At 32.2% G+C, this 19,881-nt stretch overlaps 1 protein-coding gene across 4 annotated transcripts in view; it reads left to right on the plus strand.

The window, feature by feature from the left end:
• The window catches only part of LOC115881722 (TBC1 domain family member 1), a 132,792-nt gene extending 113,892 nt beyond the window's left edge, over nucleotides 1–18,900 (plus strand). For all 4 annotated transcript variants that reach the window (XM_030899335.1, XM_030899338.1, XM_030899339.1 and 1 more), the window contains 17 exons: nucleotides 328–532; nucleotides 596–801; nucleotides 3,227–3,347; nucleotides 3,542–3,689; nucleotides 3,744–3,905; nucleotides 6,666–6,837; nucleotides 6,967–7,184; nucleotides 7,356–7,597; nucleotides 7,805–7,960; nucleotides 9,447–9,763; nucleotides 10,176–10,428; nucleotides 10,577–10,746; nucleotides 13,663–13,974; nucleotides 14,028–14,196; nucleotides 14,341–14,521; nucleotides 14,575–14,717; nucleotides 17,157–18,900. In XM_030899335.1, the coding sequence (XP_030755195.1) occupies nucleotides 328–532; nucleotides 596–801; nucleotides 3,227–3,347; nucleotides 3,542–3,689; nucleotides 3,744–3,905; nucleotides 6,666–6,837; nucleotides 6,967–7,184; nucleotides 7,356–7,597; nucleotides 7,805–7,960; nucleotides 9,447–9,763; nucleotides 10,176–10,428; nucleotides 10,577–10,746; nucleotides 13,663–13,974; nucleotides 14,028–14,196; nucleotides 14,341–14,521; nucleotides 14,575–14,717; nucleotides 17,157–17,326 (3,345 nt within the window). In that variant the 3' untranslated portion in view covers nucleotides 17,327–18,900. The remainder of the gene's footprint in view (nucleotides 1–327; nucleotides 533–595; nucleotides 802–3,226; nucleotides 3,348–3,541; nucleotides 3,690–3,743; nucleotides 3,906–6,665; nucleotides 6,838–6,966; nucleotides 7,185–7,355; nucleotides 7,598–7,804; nucleotides 7,961–9,446; nucleotides 9,764–10,175; nucleotides 10,429–10,576; nucleotides 10,747–13,662; nucleotides 13,975–14,027; nucleotides 14,197–14,340; nucleotides 14,522–14,574; nucleotides 14,718–17,156) is intronic.
• The last annotated feature ends 981 nt before the right edge of the window (nucleotides 18,901–19,881 follow it).

Below are 19,881 nucleotides of genomic sequence, written 5' to 3' on the forward strand. Positions count from 1 at the left end.
TGTTTAAAATCCGTATTATTAACGTACTGTACCTAAAATCCGTAAATCTATGGATTAATCCGTAGTTCTGGCAACACTGTCTCCTGTAACCACCCGCTCTCTCGACTGAAAGCAGAATTACGGTAGAGTATTCTTTATCCGCTGCGCTGTAACAATTATCAGTGCGCCGCGGCGCAGAGCTAAACTAAATCTCGGACAGGTTGAATAGCGGCGACGGTATCGGACAGAGGTTGTGTGCCACAAAATTATGTACCACATGAGGTTGCGCATCTTCTTATTTCTTCAATTAAAGATAATACAAATAAAATTTTTGGCAAACTCTTCCAGGATGTTCCCGAAAGTAGTTCAAACAATTCTCCAGTTTCCAGCCCAACGCATCAACTTCAACGATCCTTGTCACATCACTCGAACATGCTACAGAAAACTGCACTTGGGAAGGTGGAAATTAGTGAGGTGGACAGCAGCAAATTAAAAGTATTAGAAAAAATTTCTGACGAAAACGCTAACGTGGATGAAGAGGAAACTAGTTCTGGTATTAATGTCACAATTATTAATGACGGTTATGTTATACTTCGTATGGGTTTTCTAATTGTAGAGGCTTCAACGTCACAACAGGATAAAGCAGATGAGCAGAGAGAATCATCTCCGCAAAATAGTGATGCTAATCAGACCGTGGATATCAATGATTATAATAGAACTATGGTACTGCAAGTTGACAGAACTGATTTGAGGCTTATCAGTCCAGATAGGAAAGTTATTTTGCTTCATAAACATCACAGGGATATCACTACGTGCGTTCAGGTATATAACTATAAAATTTTGATATTGCTGACATTTTAAAATATTGACATAGAAACCATTATATCACCCATTTCTCTCACAATTTTCACACACTCGTCTTTTTTTTCCATTTCTTTTGCTGCTCTTTCTTTATTTTCTTTAAGTTCTGGTGAAATGCCAATATAAAAATAGTCTTTATCATTCTCTCTTTTTGACATTTTTATTGACAAGTTCAAAAAACGAACGAGAAAAGATTGACAAAAGTTGTCTATGTATTACTGATTTTGAAATTTCCCCTTTCAAAACCAAATATATTTGGCATTTGTTCTACAGGGTTGGTCACCACATACGGCACGGAGTATTGTAGTTAAATGATTAGATTTTTACAAATTGTAATTTTTGGTTTCGTTGTAGGACTATCAGAGCTACAATTTAAAAAAAGTGTCCCAAATAAGTAAAAAATATGATAATTTACTTAAGATTATTTATTGATCAGATATTGTGTTGCAATAATAAAAATTATACTACCTTAAACATAGTGTCCAAAAATTTATACTAAATAATTACTAGCTTTAAACGGCAATAACTTGTTTAATTTAAATATAACACCTTATATACCGGGTGCGTCTCAAAAGTGACTCACCCAGATAACTTTTTTATTTTTTGAGATAAAAAAACGAGATTTAGTATGTTAGTATATGACATAAATTAGGATTGATTGACGTATTCAATTGTTTTTGGTCACTTCTGTTTTACCGGAAATGACTACAACTTTTGATTTTTAAATGGCACCCTCGGTATTTTTTTACTTTATTCGATAGAATATGACATTCTGAATAGAATCACATATCATATGTCAATTTTTGACATTCTCGCTTAATAAAAAATTGTATTTTAAGTTTCAATCTAGAGTGCCATGGCTATGTTAAAAACACTAATTCTTAATCAAGGAGCCTTGAAAAAATAGATTTGATCATCTAATGTTTTTAATGTCTTGTCCTGGCCGGTTAAAAGATAACCAAATCGTACTTTTAGTCATATCTCAATTTTTTCAAATGGAATAAGGGTGGCTCATTAGCATATTTGGAAAAAGTATTTTTTACGAATAATTTGATACCCCACGCTTGGTATTTCAAGTTAAATTTTCGTTATGAGCCGCAAGTTATAATTTCAAATAAGCCACATGCAAAAATGTCAAAAGTTGATATATGATATGTCATTCTATTCAGAGTGTTATTTTCTATCGAATAAAGTAAAGAAATTCCGAGGGTGCCATTTAAAAATCAAAAGTTGTAGTCATTTCCGGTGAAACAGGAAGTGACTGATAACAGTTGAATATGTCAATAAATTCTAATTTATGTCGTATACTAACGTACCAAATCTCGTTCTTTTAACTGAAAAAATAAAAAAGTTATAGGGGTGAGCCACACAATCCTCACATTTGTAGATGTTAGTAATGTATGGCAATCGCTTCTTTGATTTTAAAGAACAATAGATACAACAAGATAAATAAACATAACATACGTAAAATTTAAAAATAATCATACAGAAAGTTTGGGGCTTTTTGGTTTTACCTTATTAAGTAATTGTTATCAGGTAGTAATTGTTAATTTTGAAGTTTAAATATCAAGTTAAAAATGTCATTTTAACAGAACGTCAACGGTTTCTTGTAGACGTATCAGCTTTAAAAAGTAAAGTGTTCTCGAATAGTTGAATTTAAATATTTTAAGTAGTTTTTTTCTTTATTCTTTGTATTTTTTTGCTTCCGACGACGGAAAGAGATAACTTTCCGAAACGTTAAGCATTTTTTTTTCTTTGTTAGGCAAATTTGTATTACTGTAAACATAACTTCTGACAAGCAGCGTCTGTTTTAGGTTTAACGCAGAAGTGTTTACAAAAAATAATTATTTTATTTTGTAGATTTTCTTGCAGTGCAGTGTCGAAATACCCATATAGGATTTTTTTGGAAAGATGAATCCGCCACATAGATATAGACATTTTTTAATATACAGGGTGTTCCATTTAAAAAATACAACTATCATATTTTTTACTTATTTGGGACATAAATTGTGGCTCTAATAGTCCTTCAACGAACCCAAAACTTACAATTTGTAAAAATCTAATCGTTCAGCTACAATACTCCGTGTCGTATGTTGTGAACAACAGAACAACCCTGTATATTTTTCACATTTTGAATGTAAATTTTTGTAAAGACTGTCCAGCGAGAGGATACGTGCCAGCGACAGATGTTGTGTCTCATTTTAATCCACATAATTTTTTCTGAATTCTGAATTGTTTTTTGAATGTTGAATGAAAATTTTGAATGTTGTTTGTTGAAAGCTTCTCTGGCTAAATGGACATTTTTGATGCGTGCCTTCTGTATGACACTTTTGTTGTCATCGGTATATAATTTAAATATAATAAATATATTGGTAAATTATTTCAGGGTTTGATCAGGTCAGAGCACTTTGGATTCATATGCAGGGAAATGTCTCCAGCTATGCAAACATTTACTGGATATATTTTTAAATGTGAATCGGCTTCAATTGCAACAGATGCAGTAGCAGGTATGACGATTTGAAGGAAAAAACTAAGAATTAATTTTAAAGTTCTGTTTGTATTTTTTTTATATAAAGATATTTTTGACAGCAGTTATTAAATGGATTTCTGGTGTGTGTGGTTTAATTTCGTCTTAGACGCCGTTTTTTTTTCATCGTATGGCATAATAATCTATTACTATTATAGGAAAATATATTTTTAGCTATTACACAAGCTTTCTTAAATTCCGAACAAAAACCTCGACCACCCATCACGTCGTGCGACCACTGTCCGATGGTTTGGTTTCACAAACTTTGCACCGAGATAGAGCACATGTCTGACAAGAAAACACAAGCTGCCATATTAAGAAGGTAGTCTTATACAAAAAAGGCGATTAAGCGTTAATATTTAGGTACTGATTATAGACTGGAACAGTTGGAATCGGATGAACAGATGACTATTTTAGCCAAGTTTAGAGGAGCTGAGACTGATTCTTTGAGGGAACAGAACGAATTTTTGATGATGCTTCTGAGGGCTCATTGCGAAATGAAGCAAGGGAGACATATACATGACACTGCTGAAAATAGGTATGATTTGTCATTACTTTATTTAGATTAGAATAGATTAGATTTTCTAATCTAATTTAGAATTAGATTTTTTTTGAGGTTGACATGAACCTGTTAACATGGAAACCATATAGCTCTTGTGAATGATGTATCATTGCCTAATGCAAAGAACCCTTAGTGAGAGCCCACCAAAGTGACGTAGCATCAAACGTGGCACGTAATCTGGCAAGTAACATGCATCTAGCAAAAGTTACGTCGAATTGAACAAACGACAATAAATGCGTCAGCGCACACTGAAGTAGCGCTGTCAGAAACGTGCCATTTGTCGTTGTAGCATGCCATGCTACTGCTTCAAAAATAGAACTGGTTCTACTTTTCGCCACGTGCTATTAACACGTTACTCGAATTTGGTAAAAATTTGTAAAAAGGACAATTTGGACTTCAATATACGTTTTGTATCACCGATTGAGGCTTTTCTAACTAGCGCATTAAAGGTTTCTTTGATGATTCTTGAAATCAAAATCAAATCAAAAAAATGCTTGAAATCTTTCTGGATGCCCCATATTGAATACCTAAAAAACGCTAAATCCACTATTCCTTTATCTCTTTTTCTAAAAGGGGTGTATCCAATAGCGACTCTTTGGATAATTTTGCTTCATATTGATTAGGTTTACAACTGTTAACAAATCTTCATCCTCTGAGGACGACATGTTTACGCCACTGCCATATCACTTATATGTGCGCTTCTTGAAAAATCATGCAACGCTCTTGCAATATCATTGCCATGCATGTGCAACATCATATGCTACGTCAGTTTGGTGGGCGCTCTCCCTTAGAAAGAATCCTACATATGCCAGACTATCACACTGACATAAAATGTGCTCTTTCGTTTCTTCTTCAGATCAGGCTCTAATCTGTTTTACATGCCTTTAGATGTTTATTAAGCTTTCAATGCCCTATTAGTAGATCCACTACAACAGCTTAAATAGTATATTGTGTCTTTGCTTATTAGGTCTGTGATAAATTTTTGCAAATATTCTACTATGATCTTTTGAACAATTGGATTTGTCCAATCCACTATGAACTGTTTCGCCTGCCGCTGTCCTGATGAATGTCTACCGCATTCTAGAGATTTATTAGCCACCTTCCGTTTTGTGTCCATTCTTGTGACAGCTTTTGCAGCGCTTCAGAAGGGTTTATGAATGGCATTGATGAGCCTTGTTTGGCCATTTTATCTGCCTTTTCGTTATCGTTATAACTCTCGTGCACTGGTACTCAGGCAAATCTAACCTCACACTAGTCTAGAATTGACCTCCGAGGAAAGTAGTACTTTAGCGCTGCTTGGCTGTCTGTGAAAAGAACCACTGAACTGCATTATCTATAAAAGGTGTTCTTAAATTTGAAGGCGATTATTTTAATCTTCGAAACAATAAAGCTTACGAGGTTGTTGTCCAATAATATGAATAAAATCAAGGGTAAGTGTATTCCATTACTGTATTTGGGAGGTTTAAAGCTTTTAAAAGAAGAGTAAAACATCTATATTTCTATTTACAAACGACACATCGAAGTGATCACATCATTGTTGGCATTTGATCTACAGGGTTGATCACCACATACGGCACGGAGTATTGTAGTTAAACGATTAGATTTTTACAAATTGTAATTTTTGGTTTCGTTGAAGGACTATCAGAGCTACACTTTAAAAAAAGTGTCCTAAATAAGTAAAAAATATGATGATTTACTTAAGATTATTTATTGATCAGATATTGTGTTGCAATAATAAAAATTATACTACCTTAAACATGGTGTCCAAAAATTTATACTAAATAATTACTAGCTTTAAACGGCAATAACTTGTTTAATTTAAATATAACACCTTATATACCGGGTGCGTCTCAAAAGTGGCTCACCCCTATAACTTTTTTATTTTTTCAGATAAAAAAACGAGATTTGGTATGTTAGTATATGATATAAATTAGGATTGATTGACGTATTCAATTGTTTTTGGTCACTTCCTGTTTCAGCCATGTAGTATGACTTAAACTACTATTGTTTAATCATATATGTTTATTATTTAAATATAAAATAATACATGAGTTTAACAATTAGGATGCGTAGGAATCTCGCGTTTTTCTCAACTGTCCCCCATTGACCTTCTAGCTATTAGGGAGGGGCACTTTCTAATAATATCAGATAATATTACACCATGGGAGTGTTAAAAACACTAATTTTTAATGAAGGAGTCTTGGAAAAATACATTTGATCGTCTAATGTTATTCGTGTCTTGTCCAGGTCGGTTAAGAAACGCCCAAATCGTATTTTTAATCATATCTCAATTTTTTCAAATGGAACGAGGGTGGCTCATTAGCATATTTGGAAAAAGCATTTTTTTTGCGAATAATTTGGTACTCCACACTTGGTATTTCGAGTCAAATTATCCTTATGAATCGCATGTTACAATTTCAAATAAACCATATTTGAAAATGATAAAAGTTGACATATGATATGCCATTCTATTCAGAGTGTCATTTTCTATAGAATAAAGTAGAGATATACCGAGGGTACTATTTAAAAATCAAAAGTTGTAGTCATTTCCGATAAAACAGGAGCTGACAGAAAACAATTGAATACGTCGTCAATCAATACCAAATTTCGTTTTTTTATCTGAGAAAATAAAAAAGTTATAGCAGCCACTTTTGAGAAAAATATGAAAATTAGAAAAATTAAACTTGATGTGCCTTTTTTTGGTGTGCTAATTTTAAAAGTATTTTTTTATTCTAGATCAGAATTTCTTAATCAATATTTGGGAATTGGCGGAACCAGTGTTTTCACGAAAGCCAAAAAATCCCTCACCAATTCATTCGACCAGTTTTTGAAAAGAAAAGCTTCCAGTAACGATTTTGGGCCGAATATGAAAAATATGAGCCTGCCAATCACGAACAATTTAAATAAGGTATATTTAATAACTATTTTTTGAAACTTTATCTCTTATTTTTTAATATTCTTTTTTATTATCATTTTTATTTATATTATATTACACATTTTCTTTTTTTATTTATTTTATTGTTAATTTCACTTGTAGGAATCTTCCTCTATTGCTTCTGCAGCTGCACCAATCAGCGAATCTTCTGCTTCCGATAAAGATTCTGAAAGTTTTCGTTCAAGATCATCAACTATAGAGTCCCAGTCAGAAGGTAAAGACCAGTATTTACACGTCAAAAATACCAAACAAAGCTCAGTTTCACCAGATAGGAGTTTGGCTGGATCAGATAAAACCCTAAAATCTCCTATGCTAGATATGTAAGTAAAATAAATGTTTATAAAACAGGAAAACTTTTATTTACATTTAAATAGTTTAATTTATTGCAAATCTAATAAAAATTTATATTCTACTAGAAGAATTATTACTTAATGCTAAGTTATTTCTAGTAGACAATGTTTGATCGATAATACGAGCAATCCTATTTCTAGATTTCTTAAAGTTGGAAATAGTCCCAAAATAACGAACCCAGAAGACGATTCTGGTAGTAAAACTGACGGTGGATCATGGAGACAAGCCATCTTCAAGAGAGTGATAACGGTGAAAAATGAACAAACCGAAGTACAACCGACAAAAAAGAAAACCAAAGAGGAATTGAGAGAATTATGGAAGAAGGCGATCAAACAAGCGATTTTGTTAGTAAGAATGGAAAAAGAAAATGATAGAATAAAAGGTGAGTTCTCTATAAGCTGTTAACTACTAATTCTGAATAATATTTTTATAATTTTAACTACAAAATTATAGAAATCAATACACCAAAGTATCTTTTTTCCAGAATAAATTATATTATTTTATATATATTATATTATTATATAATATAGGAGTCTTCTTGTTTCTTAAAATACCAAAAGATTCATCTTATACTCTATTATTATTTTAGCTAAACAAGAAGAGTCAGCAGTTAAAAGGATTAAACTAGAGTATGATGAAATGAAACCTACTCAAAGGGAAGTCATGGAAGTGTGGGACATGATAACCAATAAAGAAGCTCATATGAAGTGCGACAAACCTATGCTTCTGCAAGCTATAAGACAAGGTAATTTAGTAATTGACTGTTTTTTTTGTTAGTCTTTATTTTGTCTCCTTATTTAAAAAAATGTTTTTCTTTTATTTTATCCTTGTTTATTAGTGTGTCCACGGATAATGATAGTTAGCAATTTTAATTTAAAAGTACATTGTATTTCTGTCATATTTTGGATGTGGTTTGCCAAAATTGTTATTTCACTTATTAGACAGACTTTAAATTAGTTTATAACATGACAATTAAAAATTCTCTACACCCATCATATCGAGAACCTGCACAAGTTGAGTGAAGTTAATCACTGACCTTATAGATCTATTATGTCCATTTTTCATCAGGGCTTCGACAAAAGCCAATATCTGAGACGGTTTGACAGAGATATTTCTCCATCTCGGATATCAGTCGGACCAAAGTTTATAACAGGAATGTTTGTCATTTCGGCGCACTCAGTGATGAGGTGCTCTGGTGTTTCCCCATTTTGCCCACAGAATCTACATTCGCCGTTATTTTTTAGTTTCAATCTACTGAGGTGTTCGTTGAGGAGTCAGTGTCCTGTTAAAAACTCTGTATTTCCATTTCCGGTTAAGGACAAAGTTTTTCAGGGTCTTGAGTTCCGATTTATGTTGGTATTTCTACTTCGAAAGCAGAACGGTTCTGGTTCAGCTAGCGGAGTGTTCGCTCCTTTTCTAGCTAGATCGTTTGCTTTTTCGTTACCTTCTATCCCTTGGTGGACTAGAACTCAGAGTGGGAGGTCTTTATTTTCTTTCCCTAATTCGTTCAGCTTCTCTAGGCATTCTTTGACCAACTTCGAATTGATGGTTACCTGGTTAATGAATACAAATTGATGGTTACTTATGGAGTACCTGCACAAGTTGGGTACAGGGATAGGAGTCTGTGTGGAGATATAGTTTTAAGGAGTTGTAGAATAGTTACAGTAATACACAGATTGTTAACTGTACGGTTACTTATTGGGGAACAGAATGGCAACACTGTCTACATTCCAAATGAGTACTAAGCTAAGTTGCCGATTTGTAGAAGAAATATTACTTAACTACTAAAGAAATATTACTTAACGTCGCGTCGTCTCTCGATGAGCGGGCCGAGGTTGCCATATTTCAACCATAAAGCTCTTGCCGCTAGTAATAAACAAATTAGCAACCTGTATAGAACAGTTATAGTTATAGGAGATATAGTTATAAAGGTTATAACCACACAATAGGCTTGACAATTTAAATAGTTTAATTACTTGTTAAAATGTGTTAAGAGTTCCTGAAAGATATCTATCATTATTGTCCCCAAATTAACCAAGGCTGTTTTTTTCTAGTTTCTATGTCATTCAATATTACTTATGTCACAGAAAACGACTTGAGCTATCTGACAAGTTGAATGATTCATATTTATACAGTATTTTTCACTACTAAATTTTATTAAAAATATGAAATCGTTTTCGTAGTTTTTTTTGGAATTGAGCATTAAATAAATTATTTTTGTATATCTCCAGGCGTTCCTAGAGGAAAACGTGGAGAAGTGTGGCAATTCCTTGCCGAACAACACTGTCTCAAATCGGCACCTCCGGATCCTCAAAAGTATCCAAACTACAACGTCCCCTACGATCAACTGTTGAAACAACTCACTTCGCATCAACACGCCATTCTTATTGATTTGGGAAGGACTTTTCCTAACCATTCCTACTTTAGTAGTCCACTAGGTCCTGGTCAGTTAGCTCTATTCAATCTACTGAAGGCTTACTCTTTGTTAGATCCAGAAGTTGGATATTGTCAAGGACTGAGCTTTGTAGCAGGAGTGCTTCTGCTTCATGTAAGTTTCTATTCTATATTTTTATCACAGAAATATCTAAACATAAAGGATTTCTTAGTTATTTGTTATACAAATGTAATGTTTTTGTTTCCATCTCGCTAAGTACCACTTGATCGAAAACGGTGTCAAAGACGACTGAGAAATATTTTTATAATTAGTGTTAGTTTTTGACAAGTATTATGTCACACTTTCTAATCAATAACGTCTAGAGATAGACCTCGCCAAAATTATCAGCGATTGTCATTCTCCAGCCGCCTTTGACGTCGTTTTTATTCGATCATACGGCTAAATTAGTAAACTCCAATGGTGTAGTATACTTTAAACAACTTTTTTGTTTACTTATTTCTCTGAGATACTTTAGATCTGTTTAGACTTTTTAGATTTTTAATATCATTTTTTGTGACTATTGTAGATGGAGGAGTCTCAAGCCTTTACCTTGTTACGTCACTTAATGTTCAGACGTGCATTAAGAGTTCAGTATCTTCCAGACATGATGGGACTTCAAATAAAGCTCTATCAGCTTTCTAGATTGCTCCATGATCAAATTCCAGACCTCTATAACCATTTTGATCTGTACGAAGTAGCTCCAACCTTGTATGCAGCACCATGGGTTTTAACTATGTTTGCTTCACAGTTTCCTTTAGGGTTTGTTACTAGGGTTTTTGGTAAGAAAATAAAATTAAAAAATACACAAATCTATCACAATATACCACACCCAATTGATGAGGTTATTTAAAGAAATATTTTGGTGTATTATGGCAGATTTTTCGTTGTATTACCATAAATCTCAACTCAATTTGATTTTTGTTATAGATCTAGTGTTTTTGGAGGGCCCCAATGTCATATTCAGAGTCGCTTTGTCTTTGCTTGGTTTTCACAAAGACAAGATCTTGCTTTGTGACAGTTTTGAGGAAATTATGAACTATATCAAGGGACCTTTAGCTTCAATAGACAAACCTACATTAGACAAAGTCATGAAGCAGGTAAAATATATTTACTCAAATTCTACACTCAACGGCACGAAAAACCTTAAAACGTTTTATATATGGTGTTCTAGTGGGCCAATTTTGATGATCTTTTAAGCAATTTGTAGTTAAATTATTTGACTTTTTACTCTCTCTTTCTAAATAAAAAATGAAAGTTTCCTTTCTGTCAATTATACGAGGGAACACAAAATGTTGTTATTTTGGTGAAAGTTTGGAACACCCTGTGTTCTTTTTTTGTGTTTAATATATTAAAAACGCAAGAAATGTGAAAATAACTTTATTATCTAGCTGCGTCTTTTCTCCATAGGTTATTTTTTGGTTCGTCTCAATAGCTCTAATTTTTTGGAGATATTCGCTTTTGAAGAAGACACTAATATTTTTTCGTATTTTTTACATTTAAACCATGCCTTTGACTTTGCCTTTGATTTGGTCCAATTCAACACACCTATGAAATAGTGTTTATGATGTATGTAATGTTAATGTTATTGAAAATTCATATTGTTATTGTCTGTTGGCTTTTGGGAGTTACTCGAGCAGAGATGGTTTTAAGTCTAGAAGTTGTATCGGCTATAGTTGCTTTGAATTGAAGATGATAAGAGATCAACATTATATCGCTAACAGATTTGAGTGTGCACGAAATACAGTACAGGGTGAGTCAACGATAGAGTAAAGTCCATTATCTCATTTGTTTCGAGGTTTACAAAAAAATGTTAAATACAAAAATTATAGGGAAGGTTAAGATACACATTTTAAAATTATTATAGAGTAAACAGGGTGCTTCAAAAAAGTGTGGCGGATATAACATATGTTTCTTTAAAGGCCCAACACCCTATTTTTTATTTCATTTTTAGATTCTGCGTAAAATTCTATAACTTTTTTTATATATAACTTTATATACCTAAAATTAATAGTTTTTTTTAATATTTAAATTTGTTTATACAAATGTTAAATTGCAGTGTGGTAAAAAATTGTATAGTGGTACCATTGTTTCTGAAGCTGGAATACCAAAATTTGGTATGAGAGTTCTATAGAGATTAAAAAGAAGATATATGTTAAAATATTTTAGTTAAATGCTACAGAGTGTTAGGTTAGGTTAGGTTAGCAAATATATTTATAAATTTCAACTACTTAAAATTAAAAAATCTAACATTTTTTAAATGGTACACCCTATATATTTTGATTTGTTCTGATCTTTGAATAAAAAGACTAAGGAAGGAGCATAATGCTATCCATGTATTCATGCATGGTGGGCGGAAAAGGCACCATAAAAGCTCTCTAGGGTGGGGATCCTTGACAGTTCTGTTTGACGATTCATTTGACACATTTGAATTTGATTTAATATCGTATACAAATAATCGTATACAAATAGCATAGGCTAGACAGGAAATTTCTTGCTTCGGAGCTTACAGAATCCCACTGCAGAATTACTACGAGAAAAAAAACTTTACTGTATGTCGGAGAAAATTTCAATATCAGTAGTCGTCAACAATTAGGTAATCTAGTTAGTATTACCCTAATCTGTGGCTATTCGGCCCGACGGAAAATCCAAATGTCATCTTTCATAATATAGAAATACACCAAGAAATTCACGACTACGATTTTAGTTTATTTGAGTAAAGTTAGTTAATTTTGACTAATAATAACAATTGTAACTAATTATTAAACTACTTGCTAAAAATAAGTAATAAATATGTTTGTTTTGTCACGGTAACTATGATGTTATAGCGTAATTGTATTAAAAATTAGTGTAAAAATAGAAAAAATTGGAATAAATCGCAAACTATTAAAAATAGGTATATGACATACTTATAAAGGTTGAAGAGCTTTGCAAAATATATCAGAAAAAATGAAAATATATAGGGTGTACTATTTAAAAAATTTGAAATTTTTTAATTTTAAGTAGTTGAAATTCATAAATATATTTTGAACACCCTGTAGCATTTAACTAAAATATCTTAACATATATCTTCTTTTTAATCTCTATAGAACTCTCATACCAAATTTTGGTATTCCAACTTCAGAAACAATGTTACAACTGACAATTTTTTACCACACTGCAATTTAACCTTTGTATAAATAAATTTAAATATTACAAAAACTATTAATTTTAGGTATATAACATTATATATAAAAAAGTTATAGAATTTTACGCAGAATCTAAAAATAAAATAAAAAATAGAGTGTTGCATTTAATAAAATCATATATCCGCCACACTTTTTTGAAGCACTCTGTATACTCTATAATAATTTTAAAATGTGTATCTTAACCTTCCCTATAACTTTTGTATTTAACATTTTTTTGTAAACCTCGAAACAAATGAGATAATGGACTTTACTCTATCGTTGACTCACCCTGTACAGTCGCTTCCTCTGTACAAGTTCATATGCTAGACGTCCAGGAACCTTCGTATGAGAACTTCGAATCGAGACGATCGATTTATTGTAAGTTTACCGCTAAGAAACAGCCGTTTGCCAGCTTTTTAAATTTGTAATGAATTGCGCCTAAGGAACGTACATGTAAGTGAAATGGTAAGAAGAAGATTTAAAGAAGCAAATTTTACGTCAAGAAGGCCTGCTTCGAGATCACAACTTACTAGATCTGATGACTAGGACCAAAAGGCAAAGGCACGGTTTTAATGTAAAAATGGCTAAAAAATGATAGTGTCTTCATCAAAAGCCAGTATCTCCAACAATAAAGCTATTGGTATGAAACAAAAAACCCTCTACCGAGAAAGGATGTATGTATCTAAATGATAAAATTATTCCTTGCTAAATTTTTCGCTTTCTTAACATATTTCACACAGTGTTTCAAACTTTCACCAATATATCAACATTTTATTTTTCCTCGTATAATTGACAGATGGAAACCAAAAAGTCAAATAAAATAGCTACAAATTGCTTAAAACTTTTTAGGTATATACTACGGATATTAGTAGACAGCTTGAAGAATACAAAGTAGAATATTTCGTCCTTCAAGAAGAAATGTCTTCGGTTCAACCGCAAGTAGAAGCTTTGCATAAGCTCGAAGCTGAAAATAAAATCTTAGCAGAACAAAATAAGACTTTAATGGCACAATTGGAATTGGCTTTATCGAACGTACAAAGACTGGAAAAAACTAGAGTGCTGCAACAGGCTCAACTGAATCGAATTGAGATGCAGAGTAGAGGTCTGGATGTTACTGTAGCCACTCTGGCTAATTTTATAAGTAATTTGATTGAAGACAAGGTAGGTGAATTACTTTTTTTTGTAGTTGTTTGTTGATATATAGTTTTTGTTAGGTTAATGTGGAAATACCAGATGAAGTGAGGAGAATTATGTCACAAATATCGTTATCTGAGAAGATTAGAAACGAAGGTGCTGGCCAAACTAATCTGATTAAGATGTTGCAAGAAAAGGAGAATAGAATGATGCCTCCAGAACGTTTGATGGTCAAATCTTTGAGCACAGGTATTTTTCCTTTGTTCTTAGCAAAAAATTGTATTATCGAAATCTATACCTATATACAACTCTACAGCTAATGTTTACACTAGTTTTAGTTGTTTAGACAATGTTTAAACACGTGGATTTTTATCAGATTTTTTTTCTTTACAGGAAAGATAGCTTTACCCACAAATCTGGACCAAGTGCCTCGATCCAACAGTTTGAATACAAACGCACAGAACATCTTAACACCCCAATTGAAGAAACAAACTCAGACATCCCCTAGTGGATCCATGGAGAGGAAATCCAGCTTCTTTTCTAGTTCTCACAGTAATATTTTGGAACAACAAAAGTAAGAGATTTACTATTCTAATTCTAAATCATTATACGTTTCTATTTTTTCAGGATAAATCACAGTCAAACTAGTCTAACTAACAACAGGATAGATATCAAGATTCAGGAATTTGAAAATGGTAGAAGAGATTCTGAAACCCAACCTGTAGAAATACTAGATAATAAAGAGAAGGTTTCACCTACTCATTCAATAGGTGAGTTACACTTTAACATAAATAATTTTAGAGTAAAGCTTCACCGAGAATTAGCGCAAAAGTTTGTTCCTCTAATTTCAAAGTAAGCATTCAAAACGTCAAAATTAGTGATAGTAATTTTCAATTAGTAGAAAAAGTTAAGCTTCATTCGCTTATGAACCTCCAAATTAGTGGAATAAATTAGTCGTTTCAATTACACTTTATACTTTTCAGTTTACGATCATTCGCAATGTCTAAAAAACAATTCTTCTTCTTCTAGTGCAGATCCATTAATGGATGTTTGCGATAACATTTCCCATTGCTTCTCTGTTCCGGGCGGTGTGTATTAACGACTGAACATCGAGTAGCCCTATCCACTGTCTAATATTCCGCAGCCAAGACATTTTCTTCCTTCCGATACCCCTCCGGCCTTCGATCTTGCCTTCTATCAACAAATGCAAGAATTGATATTTGGGGTTTCGCATTCTGTGCCCCAGGTATGCGGTCTTTTTCTTTTTAATCAATTCAAATATTTCACACTCTTTGTCAACACGTCTTAGAACTTCCTCATTTGTCAATCTAGCCGTCCAAGGTATCTTCAGGATTTTGCGATATAGCCACATCTCAAAAGCCTCCAATTTGTTGATGGTAGCTGCTTTCAATGTCCAACCTTCTATACCATAAAGGAGCACCGACCACACATAACACTTTACGAATCTTAATCTAAGGCTAAGGTCAAAATCAGAACAGACAAGTACTTTTCGAAACCTCAAGAATGCCTGCCGAGCTTGTTCGATGCGACATTTAATTTTCTTGTCTGATGTCCACTCTTCGGAGAGCCAGATGCCCAAGTACTTAAATTTATCTACTCTTTCTATGGGCCTTGAGTTAAATGTTAGGATGGAGTTTATAAACACATCTGGGTTTCTGGATATAATCATAAATTTGGTTTTCTTGATGTTGATGTTTAAACCCATTGCTTTGCTCTGTTCTCCTACCTTGTTGACCAGTTGTTGTAGGTCGTGTATATTGTCTGCAATTAAGACTGTATCGTCGGCATAGCGGATATTATTAATCCACACTCCATTAACTTTGACCCCCATTTCCACGTCTTCCAGAGCCTCTTGGAAAATAGCTTCTGAGTATAAATTAAATAGGAGTGGAGACAGCACGCAACCCTGTCACATCCCCCTTCTAACTTGTATGGAATTGGACAGAACAATTAAAATTAATAAAATATCCTAGCAACAGCTTGCGGTAGTCTGTTTTATCCATAGAGAAGGCATAATATTTAGCTTGTAAAACAATAAACTTTTGATTTCTAACCAAAATTTTTCTTGACGGGTGATAATCAAAGGCCAAAATGACATTCCTCGCAAATTTTGAAGTATAATTAATGAAAAAGTCAAAAGTTTGTTAACTTTTTCCACTAATTGAAAATTACTACTACCTACTAACATAGATAAATGCAACAAGTTTGGTTTGGAAAGCCCGTAAAAATTTTGGATCGCGAAATTATTTTGGGTCGCGACCGTTATACGCGATCTGGCGCTGCTATAGCGGTCGCTAAAAACAACGGCAAACAAAAACAGAAATAATTTTCTCTTGTCAAAGTCAGAATCTTCAAAAATCATAATAATCTTTCAAAATCTAAACCGCTCTCATTAAAGAAATTCCGAAAAGTGTTTATAGCGTCCATTTTCAAAGTAATTATTGCTATCTTGTGAGTTTAATTCAAGTTTTATTTACTCCAACCGGTGATAATTGTGAAAAAGTGGCATTAAAAACTTAAAAAGCTGTGCTGAGAACTGTGAACTGCAAAAACCATCGTGGATCGTGGCATAACGTCGGTTTCCAATGTTTCATAGGTATTTCATACATGCGTCCTTATATAAAATAAAGTTTCTTGTATGCAACACACTGTATTTTATTTATAAAATTAAACGAAAATAATAATAAATTTGAATAAACAATATTTGGTGATATAATTCCGGAAAAAGCCGAACCGCTCCGAAATTTTCAAAAGTTTTGGGTCGCGACCGTTGCAAGAATAGCGCCAAATAGTGTTTACATTGTCCTTATGGGCACTTTCCAATCTAAACTTGTTTCATTTATCTATGCCTACTAATTATGACGTTCTGAATGGTAACATTAAAATCAGGTGAACAAACTTCTACGACTAATTGAAACTACTAATTTGTTCCACTGATTTCGAGGTTCTGAATGAAGCTTTAACAAACTTTAACTTTTTGCACTAATTATACTTAAAATTTGGCATTTTGATTACAATCGGTCAAAAGAAATTGTGGTTAGAAAAAAAGTTGTTGCCTGAATGCTTAAATTTGCTTAAATTGAAATTAGAGGACCAAACTTCTATCCTAATTGAACCAACAATTTATTGCAATAATTTTGATGTTCTGAATACTTACTTACTTTGAAATATTTGTTTTAAAATTTTAGACAGTGGTGTGGGCACACCATCGAGTCCCAAGATGCCACAAATTCACCCTCTGTGTAGTCCAGACGTTAATTTTACGTTTAGCGGGACAAAGGAGCTGAAAAGCCTGAAAAGTTTGAAGCATTATCAGAGAAATTCCAGCCCTGATATTATAAGAAACAGTCAAGCGTAATTACTTGAGTTTACTGTAGTTTTATTTCTGAAGGAATCAACTGGGAAGATTAGAAATATATAGAACATATCAGATAAACTTTTAGTCACGTGATGATTGGTTTGGTTTAATCAAAATATTTTAGGAAACAAAATTGAATTAATTATAAATATATAAACAGTTATTATTTACATCAACAAAACTTACCTCCTTAATAGTACCTAAAAGGTCATTACTACCGCTTTCCCGATCAAAATATTCTAATAAGTTTGCGATAAGTTTTTTGCAACGGCTGTTGCAAACATGCTTCGACATCTTGAGCACTTCGCACTACAAGTGGTTCGATTCGGTTGTGATAAAGTGTGTATAAAGAACAATTTTCAATTGCAAGGTCTTTGTATTAAACAAAATTAAGCAAGTATTACAATACATTTCACTTTAATCAAAAACTCGTAATACAAAACGATTCACAATGCCAGGAAATAAATAAAGAAATGTGGCAACTTGATATTTTTATAGCAGAGCTACCACCTGAATTGCCAGAGGAAAATTTAAATTCTAGTTAGTTAGCCCGGCACCGAATATGTCCATGGTTGGCAACAATGAATTCAATAATCGCACCCTCGATGGCGTAACTAAAAGTTTATTTGGTATCGATTGTACCTATGAATTAAATAACTCATAATAATTATTTTTGTTAATATGGCCTAAAACACATTTTACAAAAACATTAAAGTACCGTATGATCCAAAAAAAAAAACGGCGTCAAAGACGGCTGGGAATGACAATCGATGATAATTTTGGCGCGAGGTCAATTTCTAGACGTCGTTTATTAAAAATTGAGATAAAAGTTGTCAAAAAGTAACTCTTTTATAGAGAGATCAAAAAGGGATAGAACTCTCCAGACATACAAATTTATTAAAAAAAAATATTTATTCTTGAATTTTTAACTATTTATAAATAATTTAAAAATAATTTTTTACTCAATATAAACAAAAATTAATTGGCGTCTAGGGTTTGACTTCGCCAAAATTATCATCAATTTTCATTTCCCACTCGTTATTTCGATCGTATGGTACTTACAGTGATATAGAATTAGATTATTTAAAAGTACATCTTTAAAAAATATTCATTACATTAATTTGCATATTAAATTATTATAATTATATAATTTAAAATATAAATTATGAAGGGTCATAATTTATATTTTAAATTCATTTTCTTCCAGACTCAAATAATATTTCCAGTAGATTTTCTTCCAATTCTAGGGTTATTTTAGGATCATTTTGTGTGATATTAGACGTATATTTTGTTTAAAATATTTTCTTAACTATTAGTACCGTATGATCGAATAAAAACGGCGTCAGCGATGGCTATGAAATGAAGATCGCTGTCATTTTTTATGTAAAATTATATGGGAAATGTCATTGATCGTCATTTCCAAGCCAATTGGACGCCGTTTTTTTCGATCATACGGTACTATATATGGAGTGGATTCTTAAAATTTCTTTCTTAGTTTATTTGTTTATACCAATGTTTTCCAGCCCTTATTGCTTTGTTATAAAATAGTCATTTACGAAATAAATTTGTTGAGTTGACAGTGAAAGTTATGTTTATCATTTTAATTGACTGTTAAACTGGATTTTCTGTAATATATTGTAACCTATGATCGACAAAAAAACGGCGTCGAGTTGACTTGGAAATGACGATCGATGACATTTCCCATATAATTTTACATAAAATGACAGCGATCTTCATTTCAGAGCCATCGCTGATGCCTTTTTTTTTCGATCATATTGTATTTTTCCATATTATGTGGAATTAGCTTATTTTAATTTGTTGAAGAACCTGTAATATTAAGTAAATATTTGGACATCTATTTAGTAGGCAGATATGATATTAATATGATACTAAATTTATAGCCAAATTAAAAAAAAATAATCTAAATGATTATTTTTACAAAATTAATACAATACTCTTTTTAAAAATATTACCTACTCAACTATGATATTTAAAAGTAAAAACGTGATTATGTTAGAAGGTATAATTTTTTTTATATTCTTTCTTTTATCCACTCTAAATGTTGTTTTTGTTACTTATTGTTTATATTTTTTATTTAGTATTAACACGACATGTAAAAATAGCGGCCTTTTCAACTATATTATTGTTATTAATTTTTTGATATAGGGTAGGCTGCGTACGTATCAGAAAAAATATTTTTTTTGCACGCATCAAAGTTGCTTGACTCATAGCCGAAAGTGTAAAGGCCCCAAAAGACATTTTTTGATTATTTTATCGATTCTAGTGTACAATAGTGTTTTCTATTTTTGTCTGTGTAAAAGAAAATTGACATAAAAAGTATTTTTAGGTACTTATACTGATGATATAGATAGATAGCTTTAGGTTTTATTTTGTAATATCGTTATTGTATTGTGATGTTGTGATTAATTTGTGTAAAATAAATATAATAAAAAAATAATTGTTTTTTTTTCCTAAAGTGTAGAAATATTTTGCAGAAAATATCCATATATCCTATGAGGCATTCATACTCTCTATTCATACCTTTGAATTAAAAT

Source organism: Sitophilus oryzae, unplaced genomic scaffold, assembly GCF_002938485.1.
Source record: "Sitophilus oryzae breed Bouriz unplaced genomic scaffold, Soryzae_2.0 scaffold_172_pilon_pilon, whole genome shotgun sequence".
Taxonomy (NCBI): Eukaryota; Metazoa; Arthropoda; class Insecta; order Coleoptera; family Curculionidae; genus Sitophilus; species Sitophilus oryzae.